This window comes from Colias eurytheme, chromosome 26 (assembly GCF_061535395.1).
Source record: "Colias eurytheme isolate Ceu_HAF_F1 chromosome 26, ilColEury1 Martin Lab GWU primary, whole genome shotgun sequence".
In the NCBI taxonomy this organism is placed as follows: Eukaryota; Metazoa; Arthropoda; class Insecta; order Lepidoptera; family Pieridae; genus Colias; species Colias eurytheme.
This window is the reverse complement of record NC_143005.1, coordinates 6,344,751-6,363,726: the sequence shown is the minus strand read 5'-3', so window position 1 is coordinate 6,363,726 and position 18,976 is coordinate 6,344,751. Positions and strand designations below refer to the sequence as shown.

General features: G+C 36.0%; 2 protein-coding genes across 2 annotated transcripts in view; both read right to left on the bottom strand.

Moving 5' to 3' along the window:
- The window catches only part of Stim (stromal interaction molecule), a 47,728-nt gene that overhangs the window by 11,246 nt on the left and 17,506 nt on the right, over positions 1–18,976 (bottom strand). The window contains exons 3-8 of the mRNA XM_090116583.1: positions 18,360–18,479; positions 17,557–17,669; positions 16,700–16,815; positions 2,261–2,457; positions 1,721–1,840; positions 1,316–1,483 (exon numbers count right to left, since the gene is read on the bottom strand). Coding sequence (XP_089972709.1) covers positions 1,316–1,483; positions 1,721–1,840; positions 2,261–2,457; positions 16,700–16,815; positions 17,557–17,669; positions 18,360–18,479 — 834 coding nt within the window. The remainder of the gene's footprint in view (positions 1–1,315; positions 1,484–1,720; positions 1,841–2,260; positions 2,458–16,699; positions 16,816–17,556; positions 17,670–18,359; positions 18,480–18,976) is intronic.
- LOC149897227 (uncharacterized) lies at positions 8,566–10,745 on the bottom strand. Its single transcript, XM_090116889.1, has one exon. It carries the CDS (start codon positions 10,685–10,687, stop codon positions 9,749–9,751), a length of 939 nt encoding a protein of 312 aa, XP_089973015.1. The 5' UTR covers positions 10,688–10,745; the 3' UTR covers positions 8,566–9,748.

Here is an 18,976-nt window from a genome sequence, read left to right as displayed (position 1 = left end):
GCGCCTGCTGCAGCTGCACGTCGGCCTGCTGCTTCTTGCGCAGGTAGGAGCGGTTCTCCACCTCGTGTGTGAGCTGCTGCACTGCTGCAGGGACACACTCACCGCGTCGCGCGCCTGCTGCAGCTGCACGTCGGCCTGCTGCTTCTTGCGCAGGTAGGAGCGGTTCTCCACCTCGTGTGTGAGCTGCAGCCACTGCTGCAGGGACACACTCACCGCGTCGCGCGCCTGCTGCAGCTGCACGTCGGCCTGCTGCTTCTTGCGCAGGTAGGAGCGGTTCTCCACCTCGTGTGTGAGCTGCTGCACTGCTGCAGGGACACACTCACCGCGTCGCGCGCCTGCTGCAGCTGCACGTCGGCCTGCTGCTTCTTGCGCAGGTAGGAGCGGTTCTCCACCTCGTGTGTGAGCTGCTGCACTGCTGCAGGGACACACTCACCGCGTCGCGCGCCTGCTGCAGCTGCACGTCGGCCTGCTGCTTCTTGCGCAGGTAGGAGCGGTTCTCCACCTCGTGTGTGAGCTGCAGCCACTGCTGCAGGGACACACTCACCGCGTCGCGCGCCTGCTGCAGCTGCACGTCGGCCTGCTGCTTCTTGCGCAGGTAGGAGCGGTTCTCCACCTCGTGTGTGAGCTGCTGCACTGCTGCAGGGACACACTCACCGCGTCGCGCGCCTGCTGCAGCTGCACGTCGGCCTGCTGCTTCTTGCGCAGGTAGGAGCGGTTCTCCACCTCGTGTGTGAGCTGCTGCACTGCTGCAGGGACACACTCACCGCGTCGCGCGCCTGCTGCAGCTGCACGTCGGCCTGCTGCTTCTTGCGCAGGTAGGAGCGGTTCTCCACCTCGTGTGTGAGCTGCAGCCACTGCTGCAGGGACACACTCACCGCGTCGCGCGCCTGCTGCAGCTGCACGTCGGCCTGCTGCTTCTTGCGCAGGTAGGAGCGGTTCTCCACCTCGTGTGTGAGCTGCTGCACTGCTGCAGGGACACACTCACCGCGTCGCGCGCCTGCTGCAGCTGCACGTCGGCCTGCTGCTTCTTGCGCAGGTAGGAGCGGTTCTCCACCTCGTGTGTGAGCTGCTGCACTGCTGCAGGGACACACTCACCGCGTCGCGCGCCTGCTGCAGCTGCACGTCGGCCTGCTGCTTCTTGCGCAGGTAGGAGCGGTTCTCCACCTCGTGTGTGAGCTGCTGCACTGCTGCAGGGACACACTCACCGCGTCGCGCGCCTGCTGCAGCTGCACGTCGGCCTGCTGCTTCTTGCGCAGGTAGGAGCGGTTCTCCACCTCGTGTGTGAGCTGCTGCACTGCTGCAGGGACACACTCACCGCGTCGCGCGCCTGCTGCAGCTGCACGTCGGCCTGCTGCTTCTTGCGCAGGTAGGAGCGGTTCTCCACCTCGTGTGTGAGCTGCAGCCACTGCTGCAGGCCGGCGGGCGGCGCCCAGCACCGGTCCTCCAGTTCACCTTCTGCACGCCGCAGCTCCGCGCGTAACATCTGCGCGGCAAAACATTTTGCTATATTTCCATGTGAGAAATTTTTAAAGAATAGAAAAAATCATCGATCACAAAGCGGGATTCCAACCCGCGTCTGTCGCCATGCCACTAAATATCATAGAAACGAACCGAATGAAGCTCGTGAACGAATTAGACATTTAATTCGTTCCAATAAAATACAAGACTGATACATCATAACTTTCTGAAATTCTATTATAATAGATGACGATGAACTTACTTCAATTTCACCTTTCAGCTGCGATACTTCGAGATCCGACGAGGTGGAGTTCAATAGAGGTGTATCTCCCGCTTCTCTTAGTGTCTTTTCCAAATGCTGCTTTTCCTTTGTAGCATTTTCCTACAAGAAAAAAATACTTATAGGTATGTTAACATAAAAAGTATTGTTTTTTCACATTATTGAAAACTATATGTGCAACACACAGACGAAAAATTTTGAAGATGATATAATAAACATGTCACTTTAAAACGACGAATTACGTTAAAATAGCCGAGCTGTATAACAGACAACAGAATATCACCCCTAACAAGCGACTGACAGCTGTACCACCACACACCAGAACATACAGTGCTCATCTCCTCTAACCGACTGACCTGTTCCAGCCTCGCCTTCTCAAGCTCCTTCTGCATATCATCGAGCGCCATCTCCGCCTTCCGCAGCTGCTCCATGTCCCGCAGCATGCGCTATTACCCCTAACAAGCGACTGACAGCTGCTCCACCATACACCAGAATAGTGCTCATCTCCTCTAACCGACTGACCTGTTCCAGCCTCGCCTTCTCAAGCTCCTTCTGCATATCATCGAGCGCCATTTCCGCCTTCCTTAGCTGCTCCATGTCCCGCAGCATACGCTGCACCTGGTCGCGGCTCGCGCGGCCCGCACGCAGCGCCGCCCAGCCGCCCACCACCGCACACAGCAGCAGCGACGCGAGGAGCCAGTCCTTCCATCGACTGCCTTCTGAAAGTCACGGGGTATTTCAATGTACGTCACTGTAAATGTAGTGGGCTTGACGCATTTAGTGCACATATAATCTTATACACCATTTATTTATTTATTTATGTTAAATTTTGGCGGAAGGTGGAGAGTGTCCGTTCTATAGCGTTTAGCTACTATTATGTATTCTGTGACGACATCTTAAACCTGGCCTAGTTTATTGAAACTATATATTTTTAGATATATAGTTTCAATCTTAGATTACAAAATAAAATACAGATGGAGCATGTCAATCATTCATCGTCCTTGTCAAAGAAAATACGAAATCAAAAACGAATACGTTCCTCCGCTAGTGCTATAGCGATTCTAGTGTCATGCAATACGTCAAAAGGGGTTTGATATTTTAGTAAAAAAATGCTGTCTTGTGATATTAAAACGCTGTAAAACTTGTTCCCGAAAACAAACAAAAAGATAAAACATCGTTTTACAGATTTTCTGTAGATTATTTGGCTTATTTAATTTTGTATACAAATAATAATTTTACAAATACGAAGGAATTCAAAACTTCAACGTATGCTGCCAGTATTTTGAAAATGAATTTGCCATTTTTAGGGGTAAAATGGTTAAAAGATATTCGGGGTAGTGCTGTTGGATTTTTCAATCGTGAATGTGATTATTTGTATAGTGCAATAAAAGTTCATGGTCATTATTAGATTATTTTAAAAAGCATTATACATTTTTTTGTTACTTTTATAAAAAACGTCGTTTTCGCTTGCGATTTAATTCATGTGAACACATGATGGATATGATGAAAATAAAATGTCCCGCATTCTCGACTAAAAACTACTGCTATTCGCATTCATATGTTTTGAAAAATAAAAACTTTTTTTAATGTAATTAATGTAATTTATTTAATAAAAATTGAATAAAATTATTTTGTCCATGTATAACTTTAGTAGATACCTAGATAGGTGATAAAATAATTTTTACAATATTATAAAATAATATCAAAAACCCGAATTTATATTAAAATAAAAATTAAAACATGACTGCTAATAATTTATGTAGCCTACGTCACTACCACCACAGCTACCTTCATAATTCAGATGATTGCAATGACACCTCACAAGTCACAACTCAAAATCGATCCAACAGTTTATACTGCAGGGCGTGTCAAAGAAATATTATACATACATACCTACACTCGAAAAACATAACCCTCTTTCTTCCGTAGTCGGGCAAAAATTTGGGAAATTTTTCATTATCTGGTAACATAACACGCACACAGAAGCACCGTGTACGTACAGTGCAACGGCGAAATGACAGCACACATAGCTTTATGGAAATGACGATAAATTATTCGGTTTAGTTCGGCAACGCTCCATCTGTCTTCTATTTTGTAATCTAAGGTTTCAATAATACCTATTAAATTAAGAGCATATTATATATTTTGTTATCACACACTATTTACAACTGTGAAATTCTTATACCCTTAGCAAAGGCCTGCCTATCACCATGCTCAAATTGTGAACTTAGCAACTAATGCACTTCGTAAAAATTTCGATAATGGTCGAGATTGCTTTACACAAGTTTCTGTAGCGTTTACACAGGTAATTTTAAGTATGAATGAATGAATGAATGAATGAATGAATGAATGAATGAATGAATGAATGAGTAATAAGTAATACATATTATAAGAGGAAATAATTAATATTTCGTTTGTATGTTACAATTTAACTCAATTTATTTATGTTATTACAGTAATATACATGATATCTTATATGTACTATGATAGTACATATAAGATATCACGTATAGTACTACTATCAAAAAAATAAATAATAATAAATAAATTGGTCCAATTAAACCTTTCGATATCATAATGTTGTCGATAATATTCGTTATTTCGCATGCGGTGCGTTGGCTATGTGCTTTCGTGATAATTATATTATACAATCAAATCAGTATCAGCATCAAATATGAAAACGTATACAGAAAAGCTTTATAAAATTCATTAAATGTATAAATTACTTGGAAAACCACCTATTGTATGCAGCAAAACTAATAAGCGTCAAAACAGTCATCTGTCTACTCTGTCAACTAATAAGCGTCAGTAAAGTCATCAAAACGGAACCACGTAATATTCAGCACACTGCAACTGGTTAATCAAGTTTATAACGAAATAATTAATTTCTATTTAAATTTAAACAGATGATAAATTGATAAGTTAGTTATTCCTGCTGTCTTTCATTTAATGAAAGCTTATGTTGGAGGTATATCTTCCAACTAAACAATACCTTTTTTTAATTTCCATCACTGCGAACCGTTTAAGCAAAATATGAAATTCAAAACTATAATACCAAAATTATTGAAACATTATTATTATTTCATGCGTTTTCTATTCGCCTATTTTGATATACTGACGCAGGGATTTTCTGTGTTGTCTGCAAAGAATTATAGTTTTACGTATTCAATAAATATAATATTAATTTTTATGACGATAAATTCTTATATTACCGCCTGAATCACTCCCTAGTCCCTGCCGCTAATAAACGAATCACATGCCTTAGATTACTTTTAATTAGTCACGCATCATATTTTATTTCTCACGACAATTGTAACAAAACGATACTAGATACGATTAGTGCAGCTTTTGTTAAACCAAACCTTTGTGATATTTATCTATACGCATATATATCAAAGTTTACTTTAGAACTAAAAATGAACTAAAAGAATCGTTAAAATCCTAAAATCTTCCTCTTATCCCTAATGGCTGGTTCACACTTTGATTAGTGTGAGTGCAGGTGATTAGTGCGAGTGCAGGTGTGTAGTGCGAGTAGTGTCCAATTGACTGCGAGTGCAGGTGATTAGTGCGAGTGCAGGTGTGTAGTGCGAGTAGTGTCCAATTGACTGCGAGTGCAGGTGATTAGTGCGAGTGCAGGCACGCTGCGAGTGAGGGGGAAGGGAGGGCGCGCGGGACGTGGCTACTCGCAGTCCACTCGCAAAAAAATAGAACACGCTTCTATTCACTTTACTACACAGCCTACTAAACACTCGCACTAAACAGTCGCTGTCCACACGTAGTACTACTCATCACCTGCACTCGCACTAATCAAAGTGTGAACCAGCCATAACCCTAACTAGCAGTGCTCCGCGGTTTAACCCGTATTTCTCCGCTCCTGTTGATCTAAGCGTGATGATATATTTATCATATAGCCTATAGCCTTCCTCGATAAATGGGCTATCTAACATTGAAAGAATTTTTCAAATCGGACCAGCAGTTCCCAAGATTAGCGCGTTCAAACAAACTCTTCAGCTTTAAAATGTTATACATAGTATAGATTGTCTATCTCATCGTCTCATCTAAAGTAAGGTAAGGAGTATACTAGGCGAGGAAATACATTTCTCCTGACTGCAGCAAAAAAAATTTTGAAATGCAATGAATTCATTACAAAAATACAAAGCAGAATATAGAGTATAATTACATGAAAATGAAAAATGAAAAATGAAAAATATATTTATTTCATACACACAATTTTCAAAAACAGAAAGTGGATGAGTCCTCCTAGTAAGTTTACAAAAACCTGTGTCAGGAGGACCCGCTCTTCCTTAACTAAAGTTTACAAATATAATACGTGTGCAGATGTATGTGTATAAGTGAGTGAGTGAGTGTGTGTGTGTGTGTGTGTGTGTGTGTGCGTGTGTGTGTGTGCGTGCGTTCGTGTGTGTGAGTGTGTGTGTGTGTGTGTGTGTGTGTTTGGGTATGTTTAAGCTATTACAGAATATTATATAATGTAGTGTAAAAGCGCCTCAGTATCCTCATAGGAAAGTGTTTTTAAATAATGAATAACTGTTTTTTTAAAATCACGATGATTAAGTCTATGAATATCCAAAATATTATTAAGACGATTATAGAGGTAGATGGACCTTGCTTTAAATTGGTGTTTAGCAAAAACTGTTTTAGTACATATAGTGTTAAAAACGTCTTTCTTTCTCCTTCTATTTTCAGTTGATTTGTCAAAAGGAGCCATTTTACGAATTTTAGTAGTAACCAAAAGAATGTACAACTGTCTAACTGTTAGAACATCGCAGATTTTATATAGTTCCGAGGTTGAAAACCTTCGCGGTTTAAAGTACATCACTTTAAGTAGACAACGATGGCCACGTTCCACATCCAAGAGTTTAGTTTTATTTGCTCCACCCCATATAGGGATACAATAGTTAATTACAGATTGCACAAGAGATTTATAAATTTGGTTAATGAGTTCAGGAGTGGTTATATGTCTTAACATTTTAAAAATCCATATAAATTTTCGGGTTCTTTCATTAATATAGTCTAGATGGCAATACCAAGAGAGGCGATAATCTAAGATTATGCCTAAATATTTAGTAAAGGAAACTTTTTCAATTAAATTACAATTACAATTCAAGTTATTTATATTATTACATTCATGAAGTTTTAAAGAAAAGTTATTATTAGGTTGAGTTCTATTGTTAATTGAGAAACAAATATAATTCGTTTTTTTAATGTTTAATGTAAGTAGATTCAATTTAAGCCAATCATAAATCTTTGAGAGACCCAGTTGAGCAATTGAGTACACCATATTCCATGAGCGCCCAGAAAACACTATAGCGGTGTCATCTGCGTACGAAATGATTTTACCACCATCAATAGGAAGGTTAGTAAGATCGTTAATGTAAATTAGAAACAGAGTCGGGCCAAGGACACTACCCTGGGGTACACCAAAAGTAATGTCCATATCCCGACTCACTTGATTATCAATTTTAACTCTTTGGGTGCGGTTTAATAAATAATCCGTTAACAATTTAAGAGGTGTTCCCCGAATTCCTACACGCTCTAAATTGTGAACAAGAGTGGGAAAAGAGACGGTATCGAAGGCCTTTTTTAGGTCCATAAAGACAGTTAAACACTTATTTCCTAGGTCAAGTTGGTCTATGATTGAAGATGTGAGAGCCAAAACTGCATCTTCAGTGGATAACCCATGTCTAAATCCGTACTGTGAATTCGAGAGTATACAGTTTTTTTCAAAGAAGTTTAACAATCTATTATTTAAGAGTCTCTCAATAACTTTAGATAAAGCAGGTAAAACTGAGATTGGCCGATAATTATTGATATCGTCCCTATCCCCACCCTTGTGCACGGGGGTAACAATTGATTTTTTTAAGAATAGTGGAAAGACGCCCTGCCTGAAACACAAGTTTGCAAGATGGCTAATATGAGGGGCAATAGCAGTTATACATAATTTCAAAAATTTTGTTGGTATGTTGTCCCAGCCAGGGGCACTGTCAGATTTAAGAGACATAACTACACTTATAACTTCGCCAGGGTCTGTTTCTAAAAGTACAAAGGATGAGCTAGGCTGAGCAGGCAAGCTAAAACTGTTATTATCTGGAGAGACGGATGGAGGATTATTCAAAAGATCATCTGCCAGAGTTTTACCAATATTCGCAAAAAAGTAATTCACAGAGTTAAGAGAATCAGTAGACGTTTGTTCTAAGTTAAGTAGGTCTTTACAATGCGATTTATTTGTCTTAAAGTGAGTTATTTCTTTAATAGATTTCCATAATTTCTTCGAATTCTTAGCGGATTTTGCAAGTAATTGTCTATCATATTTACGTTTTAATTTTTTTATCAAGTTGTTACAGTGATTTCTATATCGTCTAAAGGTAAGTTTCAAAATTTCATTGTGTGGATCAGATCGAAGTTGAAGCTGCATTTTGTTTCTGTTTCGGATACATCTAAGAATGCCCTTTGTTATCCAAGGCTTGACAGTACGTTGGTTCCTTGGAAGATGTTTAGTAATTTTACTTTCTTCTAATGATTCTGTAAGGTACTTTATTAGACGTTCTGTTACTATATTAGGATCATCACAAAAAAGCAATGATTTTAAATTTTTATTAAGAAGTCTATTATAAGCGTCGTCGTAGTCAATATATTCAACATTTTTTTTATTTATTCTTGAATTATAATAATTTTTGAGACACTCAAAAATACAGATAAATGATCAGTTACGGTAGTATTCAATACGGCAATATTAGCAAGAAACACTTCCTTGTTTACTTTCAATATGATGTGGTCTAAGCAGCTGGATTCCCTGTGGGTAGCTTATGGCCAGCTACTAGGCCATGAGTAGCTAGCATATTTAAATAAAAATTTTTATTATTCCGGTCATATGTTTGTTCGTTAGCACTCTGGATAAGATTAATATTAATGTCTCCGGTGATAATTATGTTAGATGATTTTATAGTTTCCAAGTAATCATTTAGGGACTCAATGAAAGCCGACGCATTTTGAATCGATGGAGACCGATAAATTCCCAATAAGGTAAAATCAGTAATCATTAATTGTATGCATGAGGCATGTTGAAGTTTAACTTCTTTTAATTCTGGTTTAAGATGAGATTTAGCGTAAATTACAACACCATCATTTTGGTTAAAATATTTGGTTGATTCCAAAGCAACATAATTAGGTATTTGAGGTATAGGTTTATCTTTGTCCAGTCTACATTCCGTCAGGACTAATACATCACAGTCAAAATTCAGAAGCGACATTGTTACTAGGAAATCATTTATATTACGATAAATGCTTCTTATGTTTTGACATATTATAGTCAGGTCATTTTTTTTAATGCGTATGTTTTTTTCCAAATCCTGAATATCACAACTTACTTGCGTAAAAAATTCAGTCTGATCCAATTCTGTAATTGTATTTAATGAATCAACTTTATCCATTATAAAAGTAATTGTGCAAAGTAAAGGTATCAATATTGCATAATAAATTTCTTTTTTTAGAATTTACATAACGACTTAGGTTTTTAAAAATCAAATGTAATAGAATGTTCAGTGGCGAGGTTATCAATAGATAATACAGTTTAACATTAATTAGTACTATGAGTAGGTTTATATCGAGATCAACGTAAGTATGACAACGTAATTTACTATGAGCAATCATTGATTTGAATGAAAGCAAATTAATAGCAATCAAGAAAACAATATATAGATAGAGGCGTTCTAGAGTGTAATAGAGGTGTATATCTGTATTTAATATGTAAGTGTGTTTATGTGTGAGTGGTATGAGGTTTAGATTTAGAGTATGAGTAGTGAGTTGTGTGTAATATTCTAACATTAAAGTATACAAAATAGAATTTACTGATGAGCTAGTGGAAAAAGTTACAATAGTTATATAGAATACAACTAGCACATCATAGACTTGTTCGCTTAATATATTATAATAATTAATACAAGAAACAAAAGATAGAAACATAAGTAAATAAAAGAGAATCCTGCCAACTAGTCATGCTTGGGACACTTGCTGCAGGAGGTGGTGGACTTGAGACTCATTTTTTATAACAATAATTGGAGAAGTTTCGTCCTTCCTCACAAAGACCCGACCAAACGATGTCCAACAAAATTTGAAGTTCTTAGATTTAGTGAGATCCCTTGCCAAAAAGAAAAGCCGGGCACCTTTAGGGGTTAAATGTTCGGTAACAAAAATAGGAGTATCTTCATTTGACGTAAAGCCCAAGTGCTTTGCTTGAAGTTTGCTTTTATTTCTAATATTGAACGATTTTGTCATCCTCAAAACATCCCGTTTCAACATGGTGGAAGTTAGTTCGATAATTATACGAGAATTTTTATTAGAATCGTTATTGCGATTATTAGATCGTACTCTGTAAATGTCCTTAATATCGGATTTTTCGATTTTACAGTCGATGTTTTTAGAGAGTTGTAAAGTCATGTTAATTAAATCTTCCTTTGTTTCATTAGTTAACGCGGGTACATTTTTAAATTCAATATTTCGTTTCAGATTATCCCTCTGTAAATCTTCGACTTTTTCTTCAAGCAAAGTAATGTATTCTTTATCCCTTTTGGCTTGAATCTCCATTTCTTGTATTTTTCGTTTATACTCCTCGTTCTGACTAGTAAGAATAGCTATGGAGCTATCGATGTTATTATTTGATTGCTGTATCTCTTTAATAGTCGCATTGATGGATTGAAGCTCCGACTGTTGTGAAGCCATAAATGAAGAAAACATAGCCATAAATTCCTCTTTTAATTTATTTAATTCGGTGCTTAAGTCATCCTCCCTTCCACGTTTCAATCTTTGAGTAATAAAACTTGACTGTGAGCTGTTATCAGCCAACTCATTGATGCGAGAATCCGAGGCAGATTTGTCTAAGCTAGGAGATGCAGTTAATGCTTTTTTAGTTGGTGGGCTACGTTTTAGTGGCATTTTTTTGTGAATGTATCAAATTGTAGTACTAGGGTAACACAAGTCAATAGGCGTTATAAAAAAGTGGAAATTTACCCAGTATGATTGTTTCATTCAGCACACTAGTTTTTTTCCTTTCCAGCCATATAGTTGGATCTCACTACCAAGATGACATGAACAATCAGGAGGTTAACTGATGTAAAATTTTTATTTTTTTTATTCTTATAATAATTTCATGTGTGTGTTTTAACAAAAATAAAACACACTTATGATTTCTCACACATTTGCTAATAATATCTGTAAGGCGTCGTCGGTTCAGGTACCAGGATATCATAAGTCCGTAGGAGGTTGAATGCCGCAAACATGTGATTATAAAAATTAATTATTATGGTTTTAATCGTTCATTCATACCTTTTCATTAATTATCTTCGGCAGCAAGAGAACCATCAGCAGGCGATCTCATTCATTTAGCAAATCAAGAATATGCACGTAAACGTAGTTCCGTCGTACTACGAGCACATAAGTAGCGAGAGGTTTTCACCTTAACAACTTCACAATCACCGTTGAACTTCTTGCTCGTATGCTATCCTATTATTTGTGTTTAAATAATTAACTTTGAAATTTGATTTTTACGAAATACAGAAACTGCTTATACACACGTCTACTCGCGAACGTTGTCCGAACGGAAGAGGAATTACATAACATGCAAGTTTCAGCTATGCAGGTAAGTCCAGTCCATACTCAGTCAATTAGACGTCTAAAAATAGATGTCTTTTCAAAACTTAGTTTTTTAGTGCAGAATACAATTATATCGCTATAAAGTGTATATTTGTCATGGACATAAACGTGATTTGGCAGTATATATAATTTGACATTATATAAAATACTTAATGTTAAAAATGATGAAGAGGCATGATTTCAAGAGGTGTAAGAATAACTTAATGATCACATTATTTCGTAGTATCTAAAATGACCAGAAAAATAATATAAACTTAAACTTTATTGCAAGGCAATGATCGTATCTCATTCGTAATGAGTTGATTACGGTTTTTACATTTATCTTACCTACTTGCAAATTAGCAAGTTAATATCAGAGGAGACACAGAAATACCATGGTTTCGAAGGTTCTTCAACAAAGCTTTAGTCATACTGTTACCATTCATTTCGTTTAAACTGTTATAAATTAAATTACAATTTTAATTAAATTACAAAACAAATTACATTTAACTTAATTGCAAAGATGGCAGAATCTTTATAAATTTTTTTTTCTCGTACTTGTATTATATCTATCACGTAATTTTCAATATTATATAAAAAGCAGATGACAAACTTTTGTTCTAATAAACTAAACACGGAAAACTCAAACACTGAATGCCGTGACTCGACCATTGTAACATTAACGACCTGTCGCTAATAATAATAAGTTGTGTAGGTGTTCAAAGGTAGCACGAATAAACTAGAGTTCAAATTTGTAAAGAATTTATTTCATTGGTTTTAATTTAGTTCGATAAAACTGTTAGAACAATCCTTAAAATCTAAACAGTAGCAATGAAGAAACATAACGTTGACAATAAAAAATTGTTGCTATCAATAATAGCAATCAGATTATTATATTGAAAGAACAAATGCATTACCTAAGTATCCATGTATCTTAAACTAACGTATTTTATTATTTTTTCGATGTTACCACATCTTACACCTGATCCAGTTTATTGAAACTATATATTTTTAGATATATATAGAGTTTCAATAATATTAAATTAAGAGCATATTATATATTTTATTATCACACACTTTTTACAACTGTGAAACCTTATACATTAATTCCTTTGCAAAGGTTTAATTAATTCAGTCATTATGAAATGACTGACTATAACGACCATGGTTAACCGTAATTGTAATTATGATAAAATATGTGAAAAATCTTTATCTAATGCTTCGACTATCTGACCTGGTTATCCTATTCATTATTTCAATTTTAAATTGAAATCCGTCTATAAAAAGTCTATCTAACACGTATTGCCTCTGTAGATTTTTATTGAAGTTATTGTACCTTAGTATTATTTGTTTGCAATATTATCAATTATATTTGAAGGATTGTGAGTAAATACACAAGATAACGTTTAAGGGGATTACCCTGTACAATTATATGTACTTACATTATTGTTCTTACCTACGTTCAATTATATGTATTTAATTACGATAACTTAGAAAATGTAAAAATACTTACAACAATGCGTTGTTTTTATATTGCTAACACGTATTTGGAAATTTAGTTTATATTCACTTTTCTGACATAAAAAAATATAAAAATCTTCAAATCACTTCGTGCAGCAAACGCAAACGTTCAAATGTTCGATTCAATATCGCAAATGTTCAAATGTTTCTCATATAATATAAAACAGATAGACTAAAGATATTTGGGTTAAATTTTACATACCGATTTGCCAAGTTTCAACATAATATAGAACCTGCATACATTCAAGCTAGCAACACTAAATAGGCCGCTAAAAACAAATTACCTTCTAGATAAAACCGCGCTTGCACCAAATGATCAACTGCGAGCAAACTCAGGCGGCACAGCGTGTCAAACATAACATTATCACCAGTGCCGTCACGTATTGCCGAAACCAACCCAAAAACGCACACAACACTTAAAAAATTCCATACATTTATGTTAAATTTCGTGATTCACATAGACTCTTCACAGATGTAACTGTGTGCGTGAACTATTCGCACTCAAAACAAAACTGCAACGCGCACAAAAAGCTGTCAAATATTGTTTTACACAAACACAAACAGATGTAACTCGCATGTATATGTGTGCGTGATCTATTCGCACTTATAAACAAACACCGGTTTCAGCTGCTCGATTTTGATTTCAGTGTCGGTTCTATATAATTATTTATGACATATTCTTTGCCACGCGTCGACAGTTAACCGCGCACAAGGTCGTGCCGCACTGTATGGGCTGTTAGCGGCGGCGCTTTGCGATCGAGTGAACCGTTTGTGTTGTGTAATGATTAGTGGAGCCATGATTGTTTGCGGACTTGTTTTTTTCTGCATACTAGTTTTATCTGATTGAAGAATGAAGTAATAGACCGGGAGATACTGACACAAAATTTCGAGTCATTTGTAACAGGATGGCGGTTCTACAGGGTTCTTAGTACGCAATGACAAAAAGAAAAATGATGGTGTGAACGCTGGTACCGGTGGCTTAGTTGCGTGGGCGTTAGTCGAACTCATCGGAAAATAGCGAAAGTCAAACGATTTGTAACAGTATGGCACTTATTTTTCCTGTAAGTTTGAGGATCAACGAATATAAATACAAAATTTCAAAGATCTAGGTGTTGGAAATCTTCACTTATATAAATTAATAATAAATTTATTTTTCAAGTATGACAGCACTTTTTCCCCCTACTAGAAGTATGGCAAATATAATAATGGTCACATTTTATCAAATACTCTCCAAAAAGCCAAATGCAATACTGGTACAAAAAGATAGGCGAAATAAAAAAATTTTGCAGATTTTCGGCGGTATGGCGACCATTTGGAATCGTCCGAAAAGTATGGCATGGCGATTTTCGTAAATGGCTGCACGACGATGGTTACCTGTGCAAAAGTTAGCTTGGTACAAATGGTTGAATAATTGTTTTTTTTAAATCAACACATTCGCGTCGGTATGGCGGGCTGTAAGTCATACCGGAAAAGTATGGCATGACACTACCGCCTACTTCTTTTTTATGGGCTATCGGTAAATTCTTAAATTTTTGTGTTACAAATCGTTTGACTTTCGCTATTTTTCCGACGAGTTCGACTAACGCCCACGCGACTAACCCACCGGTACCAGCGTTCACACCATCATTTTTCTTTTTGTCATTGCGTACTAAGACCCCTGTAGAACCGCCATCCTGTTACAAATGACTCGAAATTTTGTGTCAGTATCTCCCGGTCTATAACAACATTCTATGAACGCGTTGTTCATAGAATGTTGTTAGATCAATCTCTTATTGAGTCCTTCAAGTTATGTTAGAAATATAAGCGTATGTCGATTTAAGGGTACCATAATATGAGAAAGGGTATAAATCAGCTCTCAACCAAATTAATTTACGTTATGAAAAAGTTTATGTTATGAGAATGAAATTAATATGGAAGTACGAATGACTCTGGATCACATAACAAAAAATCTAATATTACTGCAAAACTAAAAATATTGTTTTAAATGTTTGAATATTGTTATAAATATTTAAAAATTATAAAAAAGACTACTCCTCTTGTTTCTATTTTAAATCGTTACTCATAATTTATTTGTGAATATAAAAAAATAAGTACCACAAAATCATGAACGCATGGTGAACCTACTATAAATATGACATAATAATACTTAACAATGACATGTTAGCATATGACAATGAGTTTTCGTTAGTAGTTTAGCACTTACAATACGCAATTATAGTGGATCAATTTTGATGAAACAAATGAATTCCTAAAGAAATGGCGAGTTATGGAAAACCTACACGCGTTTAAAAACACTAACATTAGCTTAGCATTGTTTTGGAATATTTAATTATTACCTATATGCAAAATACGTTAGTGTGCTTGTAAATGACGAATTTTTTGCAGTCAGAACAACTTTTGTCTGAGGATTTTAATTTTTCTATAGGATTTATGGAAGCTAAGCGTTACAGAATTGAGGACGGCTAGAATTACAGGAGAGTATAGTTCTTACTATACTATATTGTTTAACAATATTGTTTAGTTTAATTTGTGTATTAATTTTCAATTGTCACTTTTTTCACAGACATTTACTATTAAGACATCACGTATCCGACGATTTCTCGCCTACGCAGATACGTACTGTTATTTAAATAAAAAATGTTGTTTGTTCAATATGAAATACCCATCATAAAAAGGTCGAACTATAAAAAAATAATCTAAACTGTATGTACTTTGGACAATAATAGCGCAATTGTAAATACAATTGCACGCTACACTGATCCGAATAAAAATGTGAACGAATGATGTTTTGCTAAATATATTTCGTTTAAACTTTTTTATATATCTAATGATGTAACTTTAGATAAGATTTTTGGGTAGTTGGAAAAATTACGATCGAAGCCGGAGCGTACAGCTAGATACTAATAGTGTTTAAAATATTATTAATTCTCTATCAATTAAAAGAAAAAGGTTTTCTCTCTGTCATTGAAGTTATCTTCAAATTGTGTGCATTGTTTGGATTATAAATACTAAACTCTGAATACTTATTTTTTCATTTGTTAAAATACAAAAATAAATAACTCCGTAAGAGATTATCCATATACTTAAATTTCTTTCCACAAATGTAATTTAATTCCAGCATTAAATGTGTATAAAACAACAAGTCAATAACTGCGTTAAAAACAACCGACTTCAAACTTTCACTTGCAACATTTACAAATACAGACAAAAATGCTCATAAAATAAAAACTACTGGGCCTATCCGAATAAAATTTTTATGGGACCAATTCGACACCATCCCGCATCGAACAAAAAAAGAATCACGTAAATCGGTCCAGAAACCACGGAGTAATCGGTGTACATACATAAAAAAAAAAAAAACATACCGGCCGAATTGATAACCTCCTCCTTTTTTTTGAAGTCGGTTAATAAAAGGAGGAGTTACTCCTTATTACACCGGCTATCTGTTCGAGAAAGTCCCGTCAATATCGGTCCAGAAGTTCCAAAGATTAGCCGGAACAAACAGACAGACAGCCAAAAAATTTATTATTTTGGTAATTATGAACCATTATACAATATGCATCCATATGATCCATATGCATTTAGTAAAAAGCGGTTATTTTCAATATTACACGTGCATTATGCATACATCCGTTTCACTGATAGATTTTCTTTAGGGACAAATAGGTGATCAGCTTTCTGTGTCCTGCCAAACCGAGACACATTTTTTCCTCGTCTCCACCGGGAATCGAACCTTAGACCCAGAAGGTGTATATAAAACCTACTTATCGGTACCCCAGTATAAACTGTCCCTACCTTTAGGGGGTCCGAAGAGCACGACGTCCATCGCCTTTAGAGCGAGCTTCTGCTTGTGTATGGGGTCCTTTATTCCCAGCACGTTGCTCAGGTACTGCATATTGTTCACCGCTAGTCTGTTGAATTATAGTGAAATTATAGTTTTTTTAGCATTCAATTGCTTCATAAATATATTTTTTTAAATAATAGAAAAAAAGACGATCGCATATGGCGAAAGACGCAGTGTCGAATGCCGCTTCGTGATTGAATTTTTTTTACTCTTAAAAATTTATCAAAAAGAAATATTAAATTTTGCTGCAATATAAATGGATAAAGAATTCAAAATCAATATTTTTAATTTGTAGTTTTATAGCATTTAAAAATTATAGTTTAAATTTCCACCTAAATACCAAAGCCACTGAGCATAATGCTCTAACTTGTCTATTTTAGCATTCTATTTAGGAAAACAATATACTCAGCGCTTTATAAACCTATTAATTGATTGATTATTCTCTATCGAACCTAAGAAAGAAGCAATATTAAAGCCGCATACTCATAATAAATATTATATAAGTAGTTAAAGCGCCATCTAGATTACGTTGTTAAAGCGCCATCTAGATTACGTTGTTTAATTACAATGTAACCAGCAATTTATTTAGTAAAAGTTCGATAGATGGCGTATTATTAACCTTTTTGGCAGTATTAGGTGTTTATTACATTGTTCAAATTTTAAAGTTACATTGTGCGAACTATAAACATGAAACAAACTTTAACGATGATAATAAAGTTATATTATGTACAAACGACTATAAAAACCTAATAGATTAGATTTTAAATTGAATTTGAACTTTATTACTATACATTAAGGGTGATTTTACCTTGGCAATGTTGCACCAGTGACGCGATGCTGCAGGAAAAGAGCCTTATACTGTGGCAGATCTACTGATTCCGACAGCCATTCGACTGTTTGCTCTACCGTCCAGTTATGCACCTGTTGAAAATAATAATATTTAATAAAAACCTTTATTTCTAAACTATATTATGATTACAGTATGTATAGTTTAGAAATGCTGCATCATGTATTGACCAAGCCTTTGAGCTAAGCTAAAGTTTGATCAATGTACTAAATTTGCTATTTATAATTTATATACTTTGTGTAAGAGAGAAATCTAGCCTCAATGGATAATATACCTTAAAACTTGTGACTAGTCAATAGATTTGAAAAATATTACGTTTCAGTAATCAAATACATATGTGTTAGTTGTTAAGATAAGCCACTACTTAAACAGTAACTGTTTGCAAATATCGACTGCCCTATTAGCTAAGTGCTTGGCATATTTAATAAATATCAAGAGATCCCTACACGAATAGGGTCCAGCACTAATTTTAACGTCAAGAAATAGTTGGTAAATACTCTATGTTGGTGCGCTGTGCACATATTCGCAAAATACATTATCTCTCATCATTAGCTAGTTTTTCGTTAATTGCCAACTTGTATAAAAAAGTACCAGGGCAATATGACTCTAAGGATGGTATATCCTCACCTCAGATCGCGGCTACGCCTCCCACAAATGTGCCGTTGTGGTGGAAGGCCCACTACCGATTCTCGTAGCCACAGTCGTATTGCAACAGTTTCAAAAAGTACCAGGGCATTATGATTCTAAGGATGGTATATCCTCACCTCAGATCGCAGCCACGCCTCCCACAGTTCTTTGACGGATATGTGCATATCATCGTTGTGGTGGAAGGCCCGCTGCCGCTTCTCATAGCCACTGTCGTATTGCAACTCTTCACGGAGAAACTGCAAACAATTGAGAATTATTACTTAAAAGAAACTGTAAAAAATTAAGGATTATTTCTGAGATATTGGAAGGACAATATTTATAGGCTATTGTTAAATAATCGTATAGGAAATTATGTAATGCATCGTCATGATAATAATAATCTAGAGCCATAAATTTATATGACACTATAATTATGTATACAATAATGGAACAATACCGTAATAAATAAGTAAGCCATGTATAAAAATAATAATTATTAAGCCCCCTTACTAGAATAAAGAGTTTGGGTGCTGCAAAAAGGTAAGATATACTTAGCACTATTTGTTTAAAAAAATCTGATAATTATTACAAACTCAAATAAAAAGAAATATAGGTTACTCTCACATTATCACGTATATATATATACTTGTATATTTTCAGTCCAAGACCACGATAATTTGTTCTTTCGATGTAGCATGCCAGAGCCAACAAAACATATTTAGGTGAGAGGAGTTTTAAAAAGTTGTACAGTATG